A 21272-nucleotide genomic window follows, 5' to 3' on the forward strand; every position below is an offset into this window, starting at 1 on the left:
TGGAGCCACTGTCATGGGTCACCGGCAAAAGGTCCCCGTGGTTCTGGGACTGTGTCCCCAGTATGTCCAGCACGGGGTCCCCACTATCAGCAGCCAAGGGCCTTCATGGGTCTGGCGTATGGTGTCCGTGTTGGGTCCCCACAGAGCTGGGACAGTGGCCCCTGTGGCCTCCGCAGTGTCCCCAGCATCTCCACCCTGGTCTCTCCTCGACCCCAGCACAGCGTCCCCAGTGTCCCCAGCACTATGTCGCCAACATTTCCAGCCTCGTGTCCCCAGTACGTGTCCTTGTCGCCCCACTACAGAAAGTCCACACTGGTTCCCAATGTCCCCAATGGAAGGTCTCAGGACCCTCCAACACACCCCAAAACACTCCGAGCCGCCGCTCCCCCAGAGTGAAGGAGGCCTGAGGAGTGAGCTGGAGGCTTGGCGTGAGCTGGATGGTCGGTGTGAGATGGTGAGCTGGGAGTGTCAGTATGACTTGAGGGGAGCCCGCGATGTGAGCTGGGGGCCGCGACCCCTTTAAGAGCATCGTGTCGGGCCGCGGTCCCTTTAAGGCACGGCCACTCTCCGTCCGCGCGCGCGGCGGCTGCGGCGCCTCCTCATTGGCCAGCCGGGCGCGTGCCGTGACTCAACCATCACCCCCGTGCTTTGTGCGTCCGCCCGTGAAAGTAGCTCCGGCGCCCCGCCCTCGTGGCCCCCGGCAGAGGGGGCGGCGGAGGGATCCGCGGGGGGCGGTGCTGCGGCCAGCCGGGATCACCTTGGCGGGGCGTGGGGGCGGCCGTGCAGAGCGGCGGCGGCGCTCGGACGGTGAGGAGGTCTCGGGCGTGTGACTCAACAGCGGCAGGTAACGGCGGCCTGTGGGGCGGCGAGCGGTGGGGCCGGCCACGCCGGTGCCGCCGTTATCCCCGTGTTTCCGCCGCCGGGAGAGGGTCCCTTGGGGCGGCGGCTGAGGGGAGGGGGCGCGCGCCCTCTGGGACGGTTGAGGAGGGGGCGCGCGGAGGGCTCGCGGCGCCGAGCACGTGGCCGGCGGCGGCCCCAGCCCCGCGTCCCCTCCTCGAGCATCCCCCCAGGACCCCGCACCGGCGAAGGGCCTTTCCGAGCATCCCCCCGTGACCCGGCACTGGGGATCGCCCGCTTCGAGCATCCCTTCCCATCCCGGCCCGGGGAACGCCCGCTCCGAGCATCTCCCCACCGTCCGCACCGGGAAATGGCCACTCCGGGCACGGGGGGTGCGGCGGGGGTCCGGTCTGTGGTGCGAGGGCCCGGGTGAATGAAGCGGGACACGAACAAGCGGGGAGCCCCGCGTGTGCTCTGCGGTCGTTCTGTCAAGCGGAGCGCCAGTGCGGCTGCCGCCGCCGCCCGGTTCCTGCTGGCCGGGCAGTGCCGGAGGAGCTGCTGGGAGGCTGAGTCAGAGGCAGACGGAGTGAGGCGCTAGGCCGCCCCCCCCACCCCCCCCGCCCCGTGTCTGCACTCACGTAAGAGCCGGCAGCTCCCCGAAAGGCATCAGCTTAAATCAGCGTCCGGCTCACTGCACCCACCACTGATGCTGCAGCCTCTTCCCGGCCCCCCCCCGGGAAGAGAAGGCCACTTCTGAATTAGTCTTCTCCCGTAATTGTGCCCGCTTAAACGCGTGCAACTGATTTGGCCAGTTTCTTGAACTGTGAAAACCTCTCAAACGTGTTTAAACCTTTGCAGAGCTACCAGGGCATGAATAGCGCTTTTGTCGGCAGACAATGGCAACCTCCCGACTGTCTCCTCAGACTACTAAAAGTAGACTGCAATCTCTAAAAACCTGCTTTGTTCTGATAAGGCAACTCTGCATCGGCGAGGCCCAGGTTAACCAAAAAAAAAAAAAAGAAATCAGTGTTTTATGGAGGTTTTTGTCACGATAAAGTGTTAACTTTCTTCCTGCTGCTCATCGTGACTTTCCTTGGCTCAAAGGTGCGATGACAAAGAGGTTTTTCGTTACTCAGGTACATCCAGGGACTTTTGCAATTGGAAGTGCTTAATAGAAAAAAAAAAAAAAGCAGAATCCAACAATAAATCTCTGAAGAGTCTAATTTCATGCCCGAGGTCCCGTTTATAGAGCAGAATTCCGGCTAATATGAAGGAGTTCGATGGGGTTAAAGGGCCGTGCTGGTGCCAGCAGGTTTCCAGCCCATCACCGGATTAAGCAGAAGGTTTTGAGGCAGTAAGCAATGCTGCAAGCCACGTGCTTGAACCGGGGACTTCTGCCTGTGAAACCTTTCTGAGAAACTTCGCTTGCACTAGATAAAGAGCTTGGAGAGTCTGCAGCACCCTGTTTGATTTTTTTTTTTTTTTTTTTTATTATTGCCTACTCCTTTATCTATTTAAAGCTACTATTAAATCCTTCATTTATTGCTGTTAGCCCGAGTGATCCAGTGCCGGCCTTAATTCCCTTTCCACCCAACAAGTTGATAATTTAATTTGATAGCAACAAGACATTTCCCAGGCCGGCTGGAGCACGTGCTTGGTCCTTTATCTCCTGCCTGGCCGTTGTTCTCCCGGGGGAAGATGGAGCCGCAGCGGGTGGTGATGGATGGCACGTACGGAATGGGGCTGCAGTACCGGGGCGCAGCCACGTGCAGCAATCTCCATCCCGGAGTGGGGATGCAGCTCAGTGGTCTACACTTCTGCCTAGTTAAATATGAAAAGAAAACCCCCGAGCTTGCTTTTATCGTGTAAAACAGGTTTTTTACAGCTTGCCTGAAGGCAGCCAGGTGCTTTTAGCCCAAGGAAAGGCTCCTTGTCCTCTGCAAGGTTAAGCCTGTAGGTGTGTCCTACAAATACCCTCGAGATAAGTCCTTCTCGTCACCAAACTTCCGATGCTTGCCACCTCCTCTTTATTTTTTTTAGTTAAGCCTTCCAGGGAGGGGCGGCTCAGCAAAGGCACGGCTGAGCCAGCAGCACACAGGGGAAGGTGCCCAAGCCGGCCTGACCTTCCTGTTCCCCTTTGCCAAAAAGCTGGGGAGGCATCTCCGTCGTGGGTCTCTCTTCCCGTGGATCCGCAGCTCAATGCTGGAGAGAGCATCGGCCAGCGGGGAGCAGGTGGTGGCTCCTGGGCTCCATCCAGGCTTGCAGAAGAGGGGTGGAATTTTGGGGTGGCCATTTTGTCCTTACCAAACGGCGAGACACCATCTCTGGCACCAGCTGCCTGGCAGGAATGTGCTGTCCTCCCTCGCTGGGAGAGGGGATGCCAGGCCAGGGTAAAAACCGCCTTTGCAGAGCTGCGTTTCTCTGTTGTTGCGTGCCTTTAGCTTCTGGAATGAGCAGAGCTGATGTTTTTCTCGGCTTCTTTTGGGAATCTGAAGGCCTGCCTGGTTTCATAACCCTGCCCTGAGCACTAACTCAAACCATTTCTGCCACTGGGCACGAGCAGCCTTGTTCTACAGCATCCATGAGGTTGTGTAAGTGAGGCTGACCAATAAATCCTGAATCATCTCCCTCTGGGAGCCTCCTGGCTGGAATTCCTGCAGGCAGTGACACAGCTCTGCCGCCCTGGCCTGGGGACAGCCCCTGCTGCAGTTTCTACTTCCTTTTGTCACCAATAAAGAAAAGACTTGGCCCTGCACGGGGATTGCCTGGGTGGGGATTGCTGCTCTCCTTTCCCCATCCTCAAGGGGCATATCCGGAGAATTTTAGGCTTTCTCTCATCTGACCCATGGGGATGAGCTGGCTGGAATTAGTCACCTGGCTACAGTAAAACCTAGTCCCGACCTCAGATGGCTCAGTCTGGAATATTCAGGAGCTGCGGAGATACCAGACACCATTGGGACACCCTGCCTGAAGCATGGACAGGCCAAGTGATAAATTTGGGGATTTAATCGTTATTCCTTGAGGAATGAATTCAGGTTTATTTAGTGCTGGAAACATTCAGGCTTTGTAGGATATTACTCTACCCAGACTGAGTGCTCTATGTTTTCTGGTGTCCTTAAAGTCCTTGCTCTTCTGTTTACAGTTAAAAAAAGCGGAGTAGTGGGAAATGCCAGGCATTCCTGTTATAAATATGAGACTGGTCATTCCAGTAAAATTCAGTTGATGCCTTGTAAATGCACGCTGATAGGAGAGAATATTAAAAAGATTCTTAGTGGTCGTGGGCACGGTGCTGTGGACGGATGGGTGTTTGGGATACTTTCTGGCTCCTGCGTTTCTGCTCTCGCCCCTGGACAAGGTCACTGTGTCTGCGGTTAATTTTTCTGAGCCCTCTGAACTGCTGGAAAGTGAATTTTTCCTTTCTCTTTATAAAGATTTCAAGGGTGTTAAGATTTTATTTGCAAATGACTTGAGTGGGTGGGGGATTTCTGTGAGGCAGGGGGACTTCACCTGACTGTTTTTTATAAACTTCCAAGTTGTGCTCTGTCTGCGGTTTCCCGTTTTGGGATACCGTTGTTCGGTATTCCTCTTGTTCCTAGAAGCTGTGCAAACCTGTTTCCCTGTGCGTGGAGGTGATTTCCCAGCAAAAGCTTGTTTTTTTTGGCATCGAAGGAGGCTGACGCTGCTCTGCAAGTGCAGAGGGTGCAACGGCAAGTGTTAGAGGGCTGAAACACAGTGTTTTAGGAGTGACCAGAGGGTTTTCCTACAATAATGAGACTTCGTTGGGCTTTTTATGTGGGCAGACCTTCTTGTAGTGACTCCTGTGAATCAGCAGCTTCTGGCAGGGCTGAGGGAAAAGAGGCTTTGCCAGGTCAAATTATGTTTTTTTTGCTGGCCTGGCTGCTCTGGCGCATGGCAGCGCAGTGGGGGTGAGTCAGGGCTGCCTGCGCGAGGATCTGCACGTACGTGAGGAAGGGCTGCGGAGCAGGGGAGGAGCATCGGGGCCAGGCAGCAGAGCTGCTGTGGCACCCGGCAGGCTGGCAGGGCATGGTCTGCCCTTCACTGTGCTCAGTCCTGCCAGCTCTGGCAGAGTTTTTGGGTGTATTGGTGGCTCTGTGTCAGAGCTGGATGTGCTGAGCTGGCTGGTCTGTGCCCCTCACAACATTCTGTGGTTTATTGGTGGGCTTTGTCTGCCTGGGGCAGGCAGAACAAAAGCCCTGCTCTGTCCCAGCTTCTAACCCAGCCCACGTTTCTATAAGCACATCTTGGAGATAAAAGTAGCTCATGCGTGCTCTGAGTATTACCTGTGTGCCCAGGGCATGGAGTTTGAAGTTAAACCAATCTTTAAAGGCAAAATGAGTGATCTGCCCATGCCAGCAGCCACCACCTTGCATCACTCTTTTACCAGAGGCTTTTGTAATGCTGAGATTTTAGCCTGGGCAGGTCCAAGAGACAAAGCTTTGAGCTGCCACTACTACTTGAGAGCAAAATTATTGCAATTAGAAATGCCTGGGGCACCAGCGCTGCTGTGAAATGAGTGTCCGCCCATCCCAGTGGACTGTTAAGCTTCAGCTCAGCTTCCTCTTCGAAGGATAAGTTCCTGAAGAATAGGCTGGTCCTGCTGTTGTGGGGTCTCTTTAGTCCAGAGGACGCAAACAGCCTGAATTCAGAGAGGTTTTTTAATCCAAATGTTGAAAAATACAACCAGTTTTAAACCTTATGATACATTTCTGGTGCTGTGGGTGAAGGGGAGTGGAGGGGGCAGGGTAGGAACTGCAACATCTTAAGTCAAAGAGTGACTTTGTGTTAAATCTTCTGTCTTTTACGTGTTCTCTGCCAAAGTGTTGTGTTTAATCAACTCAAGTCTTCTTGCTTGTCCAGGCTTAAAGGATGGGGTTTAGGCTTATGCGGACTTTGCCGTGATTAGGTGCTGCTGGGCAGGAGGTTGCCCGTGTCCGGGCGTGCCGCAGTCACGCCAGCGCTGAGCTGCCCCGGTCCCAAGTGGGATGGGAAGTGCAGTTGAGGCCTGTAGGAGAAATGAGTGGAGAGCTGGGAGGGAGGAGGCAGAACCTCTGCCTGTGCACTCAAGTGCTTAAATTTTGTTGCGTTGTGTAGCTCCAAGGGAAGACTGGCAATGAAGAGAAGCTATGAAGGGAACATCTGCATAGAAGGCAGGTGAGCTTTTGGTGGTCCATGTGGGGGATGACATGGAAATAGAAATGTGCCTTGCCTGTTAGGACTCTCAAATAGGAACATAAAGTTAGTGTGACCCAGTAGCAGCTTTCTTGTTACCTCCATATTCATCACACGGTTGTCTTGGTGTGTCTCTGCTTGGTGGGCAATTTGGGGTGGGTGATTCCCAAACCTGGCACTGCTTTCTTCCCTTCCAGACACAGGAATCGAGCAACCATGTCGAAGCACCATGATGCAGGGACCGCTTTCATCCAGACCCAGCAGCTGCATGCTGCCATGGCAGACACCTTCCTGGAGCACATGTGCCGCCTGGACATCGACTCGGAGCCAACCATCGCCAGAAACACCGGCATCATCTGCACCATTGGTAGGCCATTCCTAGATAGGAGAGAATTGCAGCTAGGAGCCCACACCTTGGTGAAACTTATTAGGGAAATTGTGAGAGGGATCTGGCTTTCATCCCTTGCCAGGGCTGAACTTGAGTGGTGAGGGAACATGACTTTGCCATGTTTGCCTAACCTGTGTTACTGCTGGGAGTGAATCCAGTATCCAGGGAAATGGGAATCACTTGGGTTCTGCTGCACTCCGTGGGCAAGTTAAAACAATATTTGCTGCTGCAGCGCTGAGCAATGCTGTATCCATTTACCTTTTTTCTTCCACATGAAACAGCCTGGTCTGTGTGGGTTACCTCATTATTTTTCTAAAGTTAATGTTCAAACTGTTTCTTCCTCCTAGGCCCGGCCTCCCGCTCTGTGGAGAAACTGAAGGAAATGATTAAATCTGGAATGAATGTTGCCCGCCTCAACTTCTCTCACGGCACCCATGAGGTAAGGGTGGGGTCTGAGCTGCTATGGCCCTGGTGTGTCTGCTGATCCTGTCCCTCAGGGAGAAGGGAAATCCTGCTTCATCCAGGCCATCCTTCGTGTGGGAAGGTCAAATAGCTGCTTTTGAGGAAAGCGTGTTGGTTGTACATACTGAGCCTCACTGTTGCTAACATTGAAGTGTATTTTCTGAGCCATTTTGAAAGTAATTCAGTTCTGCACCCTGTCCTGTAACAGTGAGCCAGGTAACTGGTATTTGACACTGATGCTATCTGCTTGCCATTAAATCCTTCAGTTCTTTCTCACATCCTGCTGTTCCCAGATCTGCTGCTTCCCAGTGAGCAGCAGAAGCTGTGAAGACCTGTCCCTGTTTTGCACCTCTGCAGGAGGTCGTGCTATCAGTCAATCTCACTTCTTGTTCCATTGCTGGGGATTTCGCAAGCAGACAATCAATGAGTAACTCCGATCAAAAGGCATCTGTAATTAGCGATTTGATGTAATTACTGTGCCCGTGGGAAGAATGGGCTCCTGGGTTTTCTGGCTAACCAGCTGCTCTGGGTGCGTTCCTGGCACTCTGGAGGGTCCCACCATGGAGCTTGGGACATTGCATGGTGAGCTTAGAAGAATAAGGTCAAAAGAAATCAACACTCCATGACAGTCAAGCCCTTATTGCTATAAATAGCTGAGATCCTCAGTGATACTGGAGGGGCTGAGGATCCCATTCTGCTGAGGTTTTTTTTTCTGTTGTGGTTTTTTTTTTGACCTTGGCTGCTTTCCAGCTTTTAAAATGTCACCCAGTAGCAGCTGCAGGTGGCTTTACTTAGTGACCCATGAGCCTCGTGGTGTGTAACAGCTTGGCCTTTCACCCTGGTGGCCTTTAACGGGCATAGGGCCGTGTCAGGATCAAAAGGGCTGGTACTTAACTGTGGGCAACCGTCAGACCTTGACTAACCACCCTGGGATAGTGTCAGTGCATGCCTTGCAGTTGGGAAATCAGCCTGGAGAAAGTGTAGTTTGGAGTAACTGCGTCCCAGGAGTCCAGTCCTTGCGGTTTGGTGGCTCTTCGGCCAGGTGACGTGTCAGGGACTTGATGGTCAGGCTGAAACTGGGAATTCTCACTCTGTTATTGCCCACTTGCTGCGGTCTGTGAGCCTGGCTGAGGTCTTACTGCTTTGTGTGAGGTTTAATTGTACATTTCACACCATCAAAGCTGACTGCAGGCTCTGGTGTGGCTGTTGCCTGCAGTGTTACCATCAGCCATAGACAGTCGCAAGTTTGTGTCCTCTCCTGGCTCCTCCAAAATGCCCCAGTTTCCAGTGAAGCCCCAAAGAGTTTCCATCTTTCACAAGTGCTGCAGTTCTTGTGTCCACCCCAAAGCATTTACCAGGGCTTGTGAGCTTTGGCACCTGCCTGGCTCCTTTTTATGTAGAATAAAAATGGCTTTTACCTCCAGCTTTTCCTGCATTCCTGTTCTGCATGTGTAACTCTTCAGAAAGTCAGCCTCCCTAGGAGCCAGTTCGTCCTTGATATTAAACTAAAATGGAAAAACCCCAGATGATTGCGTTCAGATAAGTGTTGTGGCACTGTCAGGGTGTGTTTTCTGTGCTGCATCCACCCCAGCTGCAGTGCCCGGAAAGGTCAGGGCCGTCTCAGTCCTAGCTTGCACATTCAGTCAATAAACTGACTCATTTTCTTGCTATAAAGAGTTATCAGCTGTTAGGTGTATCTAGCTGAGGGCACGCATGTGAACTTCAGCATGGCTTTTTCCAGCCTCACCTTCCTGGTGCTGGCTTATCATCCCCGAGATACAAAGTCGGCGTGGAGGGCTCATGTTGGGGTGGGTGAGTGGCACGAGGGAAACCAGGTGTTCCAGGTGAGTCAGGTCAGTTCATACGGCACAGAGAGGAAATGTTACCTGCTAAAGTCTGTCAGGTGTTATGCAACTCTTACTAGCTGGAAGTAGTTAAGGTTATCTCTTAATGTTGTTTGAACAAGTAAAGTAAACTGATCTGCTGGCCATCTGTAGCACATTTGAGGGAGCTGGGATGGGTTTTCTTCCAAAATTATAGTTACAAAACTGGCAGCTTTTAGCAAAATGCTCCAGCAAACAAGGTTTGGAAGCCAGGTGTGTGGTGCTGGAGTATTGAACTCCTGTCTGTGATTGCTTTGACTCTGGAAATGAACTGTAAATATTTACATGGATAACATTCTTGTAGCAAATCCTTTATCTGTGGGAATTTAGGCCAAAGAGTGAAAAGCCTGTCCACCTGCAGGACTGATAGTGGCTCAGGCTGGAAGTGTGTGTGGGAGCTAGCAGTGTGGAGAGGCATCTTCCCTTGCTCTGGTGGGAGGAGGAGCAGAGCTGTTTGTGGCACTGTGACAGTCTTCTGCCATCAGGTGTTTTCAATGCACACAATTACCCAGCTGCTGGTGCTGTGAATATTCTGTGTTGAACAGGCAGGTGTTCAGGAAAGCTTTTCCAAAAGTTACTGCTAAAGGCTTGTTGGTTGAGCCATCTTCAATTGGCAGATGTGTGTCCTCATGGAAAATCACTTGAGCCAGACCTCAGGACTGTCTCCTTGAGTTGTCATTCTGGAATTAAAGCTGGGGGCACACCAGATAACTTCCAGGCTCCACCTTCATGGCAGGGAGGCCCTTCTATCCATGCACTCTGCTTTACCAGAAGCTTTGTGCGGGTTAAATTTTGCAGGTAGAACTGAATCTCAGAGCAGAACTGTTAGCTTGGGTGGCCTCTGGGGTGCACAGGGGTCTTTTCTGTGAGCAGCAGAGTAGAACCAGCTTTAACATTTCCATCCTTTTTCTATTCTTGCCAGTATCATGAGGGCACAATCAAGAATGTGCGAGAAGCCACAGAGAGCTTTGCCTCTGATCCCATCACCTACAGACCTGTGGCTATTGCACTGGACACCAAGGGACCTGAAATCAGAACTGGACTCATTAAGGGAGTAAGTTGCTTTTTTTTTTTTTTTTTTTAATCCCACTTTTTTCATCACATAGACTCCATAGCGTTTTAAGCCTGTGGCCATTTCCAAATAAAAAAATAACCATAGGAAACAAGGCAAAAAACTACCTCCCAAAAGTTCTGACAAACTGCTGTGGGCTGGGAGGTGGTGGTGTGCTGGTGTTTAGTGGTTTTGTTGTCACACAGAGTGGCACAGCAGAAGTGGAGCTCAAGAAGGGTGCACCGCTCAAAGTGACCCTGGACGATGCCTTCATGGAGAACTGTGATGAGAACACGCTCTGGGTGGACTACAAGAATCTCACCAAAGTTGTAGAAGTTGGCAGCAAAATCTATGTGGATGATGGTTTGATTTCTTTGCTGGTTAAGGAGAAAGGTGGGTAACAGCCATTTCAGCTCCGCTTGTTTGAGTTTTCCTTAGGATATACTTGTGCTTCCTGCCCTGTAACAATTTCTTAGCTTGCAGTTGTGCATTGAAGAAAGGAGAACATCGTTCTTGATGGTGTAGTGAGACTTTAAGCTAAACGTCTCTATCAAGTGTAGGAACTTTTCCAAAAACTAACTTCAGCTGGGTTTCACTGGGCTGGAATTTAAACTCCACCATCAAAGGGGGATGTGTGGTAAGGTCATACCACTGTTCATGATCAGCCAGGCTAATTCATGCTCTTAATGCAGGATTTAACTAGTTTTACACCACAGACCCTGGCCTTTGTAGTTAGAGACAGAACTAGTTTTAACTGGTAATGTAGTGGCAAGGTTACTTCCATGATTGTCCCTTTATAGTGCTGCCTAGACAGCTCTAGCCTCAAGCCTCTAATCTGTGAGTATGTGGGGAGCGGGAGATGAGGCTTTTCTGGTGCTCACTTTGGTGTTGCAGGGCTTTGTGTGCAAAACAGCAACCTGCTTGCTTTTCTTGGGGGAGGCAATCCCAACCTCCTGCAGGAAACAGCTGATACCTTATCCAGGAACAGCCTAGAAGTTGTTTTAGACCAATCTATCATGTTCCCAAGGGTAAACTGCAAGCTCATGTGGTACAGAAATGCTCTGAAGAGATGGGATGTGCTTTTTATCGCGTGTGCCGCTGTTGGCACCGCAGTTCCCAGGCAGGGAGGTGGTGTGGGAGCTGTCCCATAAACACTGACCGTGGGAACACATGTTTCAGGGAAGGACTATGTTATGACTGAGGTGGAGAACGGCGGCATGCTCGGCAGCAAGAAGGGCGTGAACCTGCCCGGCGCTGCCGTCGACCTGCCCGCTGTCTCTGAGAAGGACATTCAGGACCTAAAATTCGGTGTGGAGCAGAACGTGGATATGGTGTTTGCTTCCTTCATCCGCAAGGCTTCTGATGTCCACGCTGTCAGGAAGGTGCTGGGAGAAAAGGGAAAGAATATCAAGATCATCAGCAAGATCGAGAACCACGAGGGTGTGCGCAGGTGAGCTTTGTGTGGGGGGTACTTTGGGTTTGTCAAGCTGAAATAAAGCAACTCACACTCCTTGTTATGGCTTCAGACAGCTTTGTGTAGCACTGAATACATGCTCTGCCTTGCTCCTGGTTTTCTTCCTCCTTCCTTGGTGTTGCAGGAACCCAAACAGCACATGAAAAGCGTGTGTGCTCCTTTCAGAGGGGCACAGGCAGATGGGAAGGTGCCTTGCAGAACAGATGGGATAACACAGCTCTTCTCTTGCTGTCAGGTTCGATGAGATCATGGAGGCCAGCGATGGCATTATGGTGGCCCGTGGTGACCTGGGAATCGAGATCCCAGCTGAAAAAGTCTTCCTTGCCCAGAAGATGATGATTGGGCGCTGCAACAGGGCTGGCAAACCCATCATCTGTGCCACTCAGGTACTGGAAGCACCACCTTTGGCTCGTCACTGCCAGAGTCTGGCCAGGAGGGAATGTTCTGAGCAGCCATGGGTTGATGACATTGGTTAAAGAGTGAGATGCAGGGAGGTTTTGCTCATTTCCAAAAAGCTCATATATAGGCATTCCTGTGTTTAGGAGCTTCTCCATTTCGATTATGGGACCTCTTGCCAAAGGTTATACACCTCAAAGCATCACATGGTAATGAGCTTTTGGGGCTGACCTTGCAAATTCATGGGAAAAGTGGCACGTGCTTTTCCTTGGCATCTTGTGGCAGCACATCTCTGCCTGACAGGGAAGGTTTGCTGGGGTTCCCATTAGGAAATGTACCCACACTACAGCTTCAGAAGGAACTGAGTATAGGACCCATCTTGTTTTTCTGGGAGTGGTAGGGATTGTGTGCACAGTCCTTGAGCACTGGGAGAACTGGTTTCCTGGCTGTCCTTGCTCTCTGCACAGAGGCTGTGAAAGTGAAGATTGTCGTTAGACAGTACTCATTAAACGAGGTTCTGGATTTACAGTGGCATTATGCTCCTTTTTCCTGTATTGCTACAGAAATGCAGCCTGGAGCACAGCCTCGGGCAATGTCCCATGGATGAAGCAAACAGTGTTTAAATAAAGTGCTGAGCTCCAGCTGGGGAGAAGCTGAGCACCTGAGGAAGACAGGAGAGCTGGCCAGACTTGGCGTGTGGAAAGGGATTAGGAAGTACTCACCTCATGAAAAGCTGTTCCGTTTTCCACTCTTTTAAGTGGGGATGCTTAGAAAGCTGGTGGAGTTAACTGTTCTGCATTTACTACCCTGTACATATTGTCTAAAGCACTTGAAATCTTGTGTTGGGAGGTGGCTTCACTGGTGCAGACCCTGCTCTTTATGGTTTTTAGATGATAAATCCCCAAACTTGAGAATATATGGCTGGATTTGAGCTTTCCATAAATACATCTGATGCCACACTCTGCTCTAAAGAGCTCTGAGTTCCTTATGCTGAGAAGTTGAAGGTTGGAGTATTTTGTCTGGGCTGTTGTGTGGCTTAAACCTCCCTGGAAAAGGAGTAAATGTAGAATGGGTATTAAATGGAATGGGTCATTTTCCTTACTGGTGGAGGCTTTAAATCAAAGCTGGTTTAGGGACTGGACCCCCTCTCTGTTCCATACCCATGGAGAACTCCTGGAGTCTTAGGCTGCATCCCGCTTTCTGCCCAAGCCGTAAGGAGTGGCAGTGGCAGTGTTTTGATCCCGGTGGGTTTGTTCTCTCCCAGATGCTGGAAAGCATGATCAAGAAGCCTCGCCCGACACGTGCTGAGGGCAGCGACGTCGCCAACGCCGTCCTGGACGGAGCAGACTGCATCATGCTCTCGGGGGAGACAGCCAAGGGAGACTATCCCCTCGAGGCTGTGCGCATGCAGCACGCTGTGAGTACTGCCCTGCCCTGCTGGGGACAGGGACACCACCTTGCTCTTGGCCACCTGAGCTGGCCACTCAAAGGCCTAAATGGGCCCTGCTACCTAAAACAGCCAGTTCTTTACTCACGCTCTGCTGTGTGTGATTTTTTTTTTTTTTTTTTTGAACAAACATGGTCCTGAAGGCCTGGTGTCTCACTTTGTGTGCTCCAAACTTGCCAAGCAGAGCTGAGAGCTGCTCTGCAATGCTGAGATACAAAAATTCCATTTCTTTTTGCCGTTACCTCGACAGAAATTTCATCCAATGTCCTATTGCAGTGGCATATTAAGTGCCTTAAACTTCTGCAGGATCGAGGAGCTGTTTTAAGCAGTTTATCTTTAGATAATGAAAGGTTTTGGCTGAGTCCTGCATGGGAGGGGGTGGGGAGGCTCCCGAGGGTGATTTACAGCACTGTTGCATTCAGCACCTGCTGTGTGCTGGCGGTTGGGGGGTTTTGTTGCATGAGTACTGACAGCACCATATTTTTACATGCCTGAACTGCCAGAAACCTCTGCTCTGCTTCAAGTTCGTGTTTCAGCTGATAAAAGCCTGATGTCAAGTACCTGTGAGCGTTGCTGCTCCCCAGTTACCAGTGCTGTGAATTACAGCAGTGGTAACACACAGGTTCTAACTCTAACAAGTTTTATTTGTAATTCAGGTTCTATAGGTTATTCAACTCAGCCAGTGTTGTTTTGCAGTGTGTTACCTGAACGTCTTTTACCTCAATATGGAGTGGTGTTTTTTGCACGAGGCAAATGCAGAATACAATTTATGATCACTGGGCAGTGGTGCTCCTTTACAGGCCAAAGGCTAACAGTGCACCTTAAAGCTTGTCTCTCTTTTTTGCAACCCCTAAATCCCAAGGATCGACTGCCTACCAAGACTTGGGAACTTGCTGCAGCAAACCTTACACCTGGGTTTCCATCCTGGCATTAATTCTTTGGTCTGGGCTGTGTTGTATCTGTAGCCTGATTTGAGGATCAAAGCATGGATTGAAGCATGTGCTTCCCTCTTCCTATGGACCTGGCCATGGTGTTCATTCCACCAGGGCCCCTGGAGAAGCACTGAAGGCTTTAACTGTGCAGAAATTGAAAAAAATGACTAAATGTAAGATGTTCCAGGCAGCAAGGTGCCAACTCTTATGGTAGCACCACATGCCAGTAAGTGAGGATCATTCCTCTGAGCTAATTCACTTGTTAGTCAAGCCCAGCAACAGTGTCCTGAGTAACCATGGTCTGGGGATCTGCAGCATGGCTGGAGCAGGTGGATGTTAGCATCTGAAGTGGGCAGTAATAAACTTTTAAATACTGGGCAGGCTGATTGCTGTAGGTGGGAGTGGGCATCCTTCCCATTCCACTCCAGATCCACACTTCAAAGCCCAGCCTGGCTGTGCTATGCTGCCTGATGTGGGACCAAGGTTTAAACAGCCTCTCCATTTTCCTCCCTCCCTCCTCCTGGTATCTCCACCCTTGCACCAACTGGAAACCCTCTATAGCTATTCCTGTCTGAGTAGATCCAGCTGTGGGGTGAAGTTAAGGATTGCTGTGCTCCTCTGCAGCTGTTGTCAAAGCAGACACCTGTATTCCCACGTTACATTACACATGGGGAGTGCAGACTTCCTCTAAAATCAGGTTTGCTCTCTGTGTTACATGGGGCTGCTGCCTTTGTACCAGGAGCAGAAAATAAACTGCCAGGCTTCCAGCTCCTGCATTCAGAGTAAGTGTTGTGATGCAAATACTCCCCTTTTATCTAAATCCAGCAGTAACAAAATGCTTTAGGACGAGTTGGCACTGGCCTGCTGTTCCGGCCTGCGTCCTGTTATTTTTAGACTTAAGATACTTAACTACTTTGGCTTAAACTGATAACTCTGGAAGGGATAATTCCCAGCATCACATAAAATAATTCATTAACACTAGAGTAGCAAAATTCTGATTTTTCTAACTCCAGAGCTTTCACTATAATGGCACGTGAGTCTAATTTAACTTAGACTTGTCATGCTTTCTGGAGTGGCTGCTCACTTTGTGGAGTAACTGGGTGAAGTTGTCCTTGAGAGGATCATGAACCTTTGCATGCTTTTCTAGTCTCTGCAAGCCTTCTTTATTGGGTTGTCAGGCCTTCCGAGATGATTAAACGTGATGATTCCCAGGATTCCGGGATGAACGGGTTGCTGAACCTGTTGCTAATGCTCAGCCAGAACACAAAGCCTTTAGTTGTCCCTCTCATCTGTCCATATCTGGCACTGTACAAACACCCCAATGCTGCGACAACCCTTTAAGGAAGACTTGTTCCTGTTTTTTTCCCTATTACCTGAAGGAAGTTGGTATCCCACTTGGTTGTGAAGCTTTATTGACTCTCAAGTTAAAAGAAGTCTTTTATTTGCTCTCAAGATAAGCCAAATCTTCATTGATTCTGAAGTTAAACTAAAAGTAACGAGGCTGAGGGAACAGTCTCTCGCCTTCAGGAGTGACATTTAAAGCGTGTTGCTTGCATCTTGGCTCTGTGGGAGCTGTTCCAGCAGCACTCTGTGCTGTTGGGAGCCTAGGAAAGGAAGCCAGATGCTCCCTCTTACAGAAATGCAAGCAGGACTACGGGCAGGCAGGTAGGTGGCATGAGAGTGTCTCAAGGAAGTCATAAGCAGCCATGACAAAGCATGGTCTGACTCTGAGCTGGCTTGTTCTGCTCCTTGAAAAGTAATTAAAGCTTCCCTGCTCTGCTGGAGCTCCCAAACACAACAAAAATGCCATGTTTGGAATGCCTGCCCAGTGACTGGGGCCTGCCAGTCCCACGGTATGGTGAATCTTACTCTTGCATTTAGCAAAGTCAAAACCTGAGAGCCAAAAAGCTTCCCAGCTTCATCTTAATATCCTTTTGCATGCATTACTATGACAATTAAGCAAGTTAACGTGATCTCATGTTCCTCTGGTATATCTTTCCTTCTTCTCTTTCCTCTGTTCTCCTCCTTCCCTCCCACTCGGGCCTGCAGATCGCCCGCGAGGCTGAGGCCGCAATGTTTCATCGTCAGCTGTTCGAAGAAATTTTACGCCTCAATGTTAACACCAGGGACCCTGCCGATGCCATGGCGGCGGGCGCGGTGGAGGCCTCTTTTAAGTGCCTAGCTGCAGCCCTGCTAGTCCTGACCGAGTCCGGCAGGTAGGGCTCAGAGAGGGGGCTCGGGCCAGCCCTTCCCGTGGCAAAACACGCTGCGCTCTAACACTGCAGTCTTTGGCCAGCTGCTCGCTGCCCGTGCCAACCTCGTGTAACCGCCGCCATGTGAGCTGACCCTGTGCCAGGGAGGGACCCCAGCAGGCAGGAGCAGAGCGAGAGTGCCTGGCAGTTGGCATGAGTGTCACCTGAGTGTGGGCTTGGCAGGGCGAGGTGCCACCATTCCGAAAAGAACTCACGGGAATCGAGTGGTTCCTTTGCAGGGATGTGCTGTTGGGGTGAGCTCAGTCTGGGCTCGCTGGTTACTGACAGTAGGGATGTGGCAGCCTGTGCTGCAGCACCTCGCCCTGCCCTGTGCCCGAGCGCCTGCCGTGAGTGTTGTCTCCGAACGCGTGTTGCTCTTGTAGATTGCCCGGGAGGCCGAAGCCGCCATCTTTCACAGGCAGTTGTTTGAGGAACTGCGTCGTCTGACCCCCCTCAACTGCGACCCCACTGAGGCCGCTGCAGTTGGCGCTGTGGAAGCGTCCTTCAAGTGCTGCAGCGGGGCCATTATTGTCCTCACCAAGTCTGGAAGGTAGGAGGGAACAGGTGCCCCCAGGTCAAGCCTGCTGTGTGACAGGGTGGGGGAAGGAGAATCCCAGAAACTTGGCTTTGAGAGACTGGTGGAGTCAGGTTCTAGCAGTGCCTGCAGTGATGGTTCCTCAAGAGATGGACACACCTCCCTACGCTCTGAGTCCTCGGCCTGCCTCTGCCAGCGTGGCACCAGCTCCGAGCCCAGCCTCTCCTCACTGCTGCAAGTGGCAGTGGCGCCAGCTGGAAGAGCCAAGGGAAAATAAGCATTGCAGCTTCAATTCAAACTTCTTGGCAAGAAATCATCAATGTAACAGTGAGGCAGAAGTTCAGTGGATGCAGAATCCTTTTTTTTTTTTTTTTTTTTTAATCAAGGCTTTGGATGCTAGCAGCATCCAAATTATTGGTCCCTTGCTGGACTTCGCAGTCATCGGCCCTGCTTGCCTGAGCCCAAGAGGCGAAGAGGGACTGCACAGCCTGGGATTGGTAGGCAGGGAAATGGAAAATGTTGAAAATGTCCTCTTCCAGAATTCTTTGTGCCTGCCTGTGGGTAATCTCTCTGCACAGACAGGCATCTGGCAGGCACCAGGTGAGCTCAGTGGCTGCAGGCAAAATGTGCTGGAACAATGTAGTTTGGGATTTCTGTCCAGCAACGGTGACAGCTGCCAAGCAGAGACTTGTTCTTCCAGTTGTGGAATGGGAGCTGGAGCCTCTTGGATGAGCTCTTCCATCTAGAGGAACTGGGCTGCCTGCTCCCAAAGCGTGTCCAACCATAAGTCTCAGACCGCTTTCTGGAAGGAAATCAGGATTTCTCACACTGGATTCACACCAAAACAGTAGTGCAACAGCAGAGATGTGCTTGTGTATGCTGGGTACCTGAAGATGTGGACCACTGGTGAAACCTTCACCAAAATGTACAGCTTAAAATGATTTTGAGCAGAAAATTACTTTCTGCAGAGATTAGGAGGTAACTATAAGCACCGAGTTCTGGATACCCTTGTGCTTCTAATGTTTTTTTGTCGTGTGTTCCAGCCTTACACTTGACCTTTTTAAAGAGGTTTGAACTCTGATATTTGAATATTTTTAGCATTGGATTTGGTTAACTCTTGTGAGTACCTGGCTGTCCCAGATCTCTCAGGAGGTGGCTCGGACAGCGTGCGAAGGATTGTCTGAGACCTGGCACGTGTGGTTGGGTGCTTGGAGCGGTCTGCTGGCCCCTGCTTTAAGCAGCAAACTTGGCATCTGATTGTTGCTGAGCTTGGCTCCACTAAACGAGGCTGCAAAAAGCAAGTGGAGACACCAGCATGTCTGTTGGAAAGATGGAGCTGCAGATGCCACAGCCTTGCAGTTTGAATCTGTCTGTCTGCGGATGCTCTCCCTCAGCAGTGCTCAGAGAAAGGAAAGCTGTTGTCTAGTCCCCACCCAGGCTGTGCTGCTGCTATTTTAAGACATTTTAAAGACTTTGTGCCCAACTTCCCAGTATAAATTTTGGCCTCTGTTGCATTTGCTTCCCGTGGGGTGCAGGAGCAGAGCTCTGTGTGGAGGAACTGGCCTGTTTGCTGGCTTCAGCAGGTGGCTGAGAGGCAGATGGCTTCCTCCTTGGCATGCTTTGGGCAGCGCTGCTGGCACCAGCTCTTTCCACCCTGAAAAACCTCAAAACAGGGAACTTTCAGGGACCCCTGTTGAGATGCCAAGGCCTGCCTGCAGAGGCCAGAATAAATGGCACCTCGCCACCCTAACATAGCAACAGAAACAAGTACAGGCTTGTTTGGGGACCAAAACACCCTGATGGCACTTGCTGTGCTGGGAGGTGAGGAGATTGTCACCACCAGTGGGGAGAGGCAGTGGTGGCGTGCCCAGCTGCCTAACTGGGAGGCCAGCAGGGCATTCGGCCGGTTGGTGAGTGGCTCTTGTGGAGACTGGTCACACCCCTCCAGGGGTTTTGGGTCACGCTCATGGCTGACAGTCCTGGGGACTGCGGTGCTCCCACAGGCCGTTCCCAGGGGTGCCGGCCGTGTGGAGCCCCAGTGTGGCTGTTTCCCTGCAGGTCGGCACACCTGGTGTCGCGGTATCGCCCGCGGGCCCCCATCATTGCCATCACCCGCAATGAGCAGACGGCGCGCCAGGCCCACCTGTACCGCGGCATCTTCCCCGTGCTCTGCAAAGACCCCGCCCAGGACGCCTGGGCTGAGGACGTGGACCTGCGCGTCACCCTGGGCATGAATGTTGGTGAGTGGCACCGTTCCCCCTCCCCTGGAATGTGGCCCTGGTGGGACGTGGTGGCCCTGAGCACCTAGGTGGTACATTGGGGTCGCTGATAGGGACTGGTGATGGGAAGAGAGGAACTGCCTGCCGGTGTGGTAACTGGATCCAGCCAGGAAACGGGTGGTGGTTGCATGAGCAGAACCACATCCGATTGGGAAATGGGGTGGGGTGGTGGGTTTGGCATAGGTGCCTTTAAGGAGTTTCTAACAGACGGCCCGGTTGGGTTTATGGTGGTGAGTGATGAAACTGTGACACTCGCCACTCCTGAAGGACAAGGGAAGCCTGAAGTGGGGTTGATTCTGTCTTGCACCCCCTCCAAATCCTGCACTGTGGAATATTGAGCTCTGTCGCAGAGAGCCCCAAAGCAGAGGCGAAGAGTGTCAGATGGGTGGGCAGCAGGAAAGGTGGAGTTTTGATACCCTCCTGGAGCCCTGACTGCCGTGGTACAGGCAGCCTGGGTGACTGGGGGAGTGGGTGATGGGCACTGTTGCCCCGTAGCTAAGACGGGGTGGGACTGGGCTCTGATGCTTCTCTCTTCTCTCCTAGGCAAAGCTCGAGGGTTCTTCAAGACTGGTGACCTGGTGATCGTGCTGACAGGCTGGCGCCCTGGCTCTGGCTACACCAACACCATGCGTGTGGTGCCCGTACCCTGAGCGCCCACTGGGCCTTCCTGCCCCTGCCCCACTCCCACCACCCCACTCCCATCCCTCTGCTCTGTCTCCCCTTGCAGTAGACCAGCCATCGCTTGCGCTGTTCTCCTTGTCCCTAGAGTGGATGTAGGTTGCTAAACACCACCCAGTGCAGCAGCAGCAGGGGCAAGAGACCTTAAATCACTAAAAAAAAAAAAATACTTGAAGTGTTTAGTTTTTTAAAAAACCTCTCCCTGTAGTTAAAGTCCTGCCTTGATGTGTGTTGGAGTCAGTGTAGGAGGTTCCTGTGTGCTGCTGGGACTCCTCTTTCCTGGTGACTGTCCTCGGGGTGTGAAATGTCCCTTTCCCTGGCCCTGGTGTGGGATTTTGGGGAAGGGGAGAGGCAATGTGTGACCAACGGTTCTGCTGGACCCCTCCTTGCTCGAGGCAAGCTGCTATTCCCCACTCCTGTATGGCCACACGCTTCCCCAGACCCAATCCAAGGCAGATCCAGCCTTTCTCAGCTGGTTGTTTCAGGGGTGGGGGCAGGGGGAAAGGCGTTGGCTCCATGCACAGTTTCCCATGCTCCCCTTGCAGCGTTGTCTCCTGTGTTAGTCTTGTCCTCCCCACCACCCCAGAGCCCCCCCTCACCCAGCACTCTGATGGGCCTTGGGGTGGGAGAGCACAGCTGTCCATCAATAAAGAGAAGCTGAAGCACCTGCCGGGCTGAGCTGCTCTTTGGGGGTTGGTGAGGGGTCTGCTGGGGTAGGGGGAGATGTGGAGAAGTTAGAGGAGCTGGGGTGGTCTGTGAGGGTGGGGAAGTGCTTAGGGTTTGGGGTGGGGATCGGTGAAGGAGTCAGCAGGGCTTGGGATGTGCAGTCATTGTGGGTGTCTGGGGGGTTGTGCTGCACTTTGCAGGGTCCCAGTGCAGGAGTTTGCTAGGATTGGGGCTGAAAGGAGCTCTCATGGAGGGGCTCTTCAGGGGTTACGGGTGCAAGGGAGGGAGCGGCAGGCCTGGAGGCGTCTGTTGGGAGTGGGGTGGAGACAAAAGGAGGAGTCAGTAGGGCTGGGGGCTCTATGGGGTTTTTTTGGGGGGTCTGTGGGCGTTGGAGTTTCTGACCTTGAGGGAGAGAGCCAGAACGAGACCTAGAGCCTGGGTGATACGCAGGTCCGTCTCCCTCGGGAGCACAGGGGTCCTCACCGCGTAGCCTGAGAGTTGCCCGGGGCTGGGGAAGCCCGGAGCTCGCCCGCCGCGCGGCCCCTTTAAGAGGCTGTGCCGCGGCCCCTTTAAGGGCCGGGACCCCGCCGGGCTCCGGCCCTCACGGTGGTGGGCGGGGCCTGTGGGGGCGGGAGGTGGTACTCTGAGTGGCGGGAGCGGGGCTGGGCAGTGTGCGGCCAATGGGCGGGCGGTATGGGCGGGGCTTGTTAGCGTGCGGCCAATGGACGGGCAGGATGGGCGGGGCTCGGCAGCGTGCTGTTAATGGAAGGGCGGAAGGGGGCGGGACACGGCGACGGGCGGC

General features: G+C 52.3%; 1 protein-coding gene across 3 annotated transcripts; it reads left to right on the forward strand.

Moving 5' to 3' along the window:
- The first annotated feature begins 713 nt into the window (after positions 1–713).
- PKM (pyruvate kinase M1/2) lies at positions 714–20471 on the forward strand. 3 transcript variants are annotated; one of them, XM_040076846.2, is made up of 11 exons: positions 714–844; positions 6225–6394; positions 6763–6854; positions 9683–9814; positions 10018–10204; positions 10991–11261; positions 11521–11671; positions 12946–13098; positions 16696–16862; positions 18906–19087; positions 19670–20471. In XM_040076846.2, exons 2-11 carry the CDS (start codon positions 6244–6246, stop codon positions 19774–19776), a joined length of 1593 nt encoding a protein of 530 aa, XP_039932780.1. In that variant the 5' UTR covers positions 714–844; positions 6225–6243; the 3' UTR covers positions 19777–20471. The 3 variants fall into 3 exon arrangements, with proteins under 3 accessions (XP_039932780.1, XP_039932779.1, XP_039932778.1); XM_040076845.1 differs by lacking the exons at positions 714–844; positions 16696–16862 and adding exons at positions 5955–6009; positions 16110–16276; XM_040076844.1 differs by lacking the exon at positions 714–844 and adding an exon at positions 5955–6009.
- Positions 20472–21272: the final 801 nt, after the last annotated feature.

Source organism: Hirundo rustica, chromosome 13, assembly GCF_015227805.2.
Source record: "Hirundo rustica isolate bHirRus1 chromosome 13, bHirRus1.pri.v3, whole genome shotgun sequence".
Taxonomy (NCBI): domain Eukaryota; kingdom Metazoa; phylum Chordata; class Aves; order Passeriformes; family Hirundinidae; genus Hirundo; species Hirundo rustica.

Bases quoted from the DNA above. Each gene is read 5' to 3' on its own strand.
- PKM (XM_040076845.1), top strand. From the start codon at position 5,969: ATGAAGAGAAGCTATGAAGGGAACATCTGCATAGAAGGCAG. The intron at 10,205-10,990 runs GTGGGTAACAGC...CACATGTTTCAG, and splicing joins TTTGCTGGTTAAGGAGAAAG to GGAAGGACTATGTTATGACT. The intron at 11,262-11,520 runs GTGAGCTTTGTG...TCTTGCTGTCAG, and splicing joins AACCACGAGGGTGTGCGCAG to GTTCGATGAGATCATGGAGG.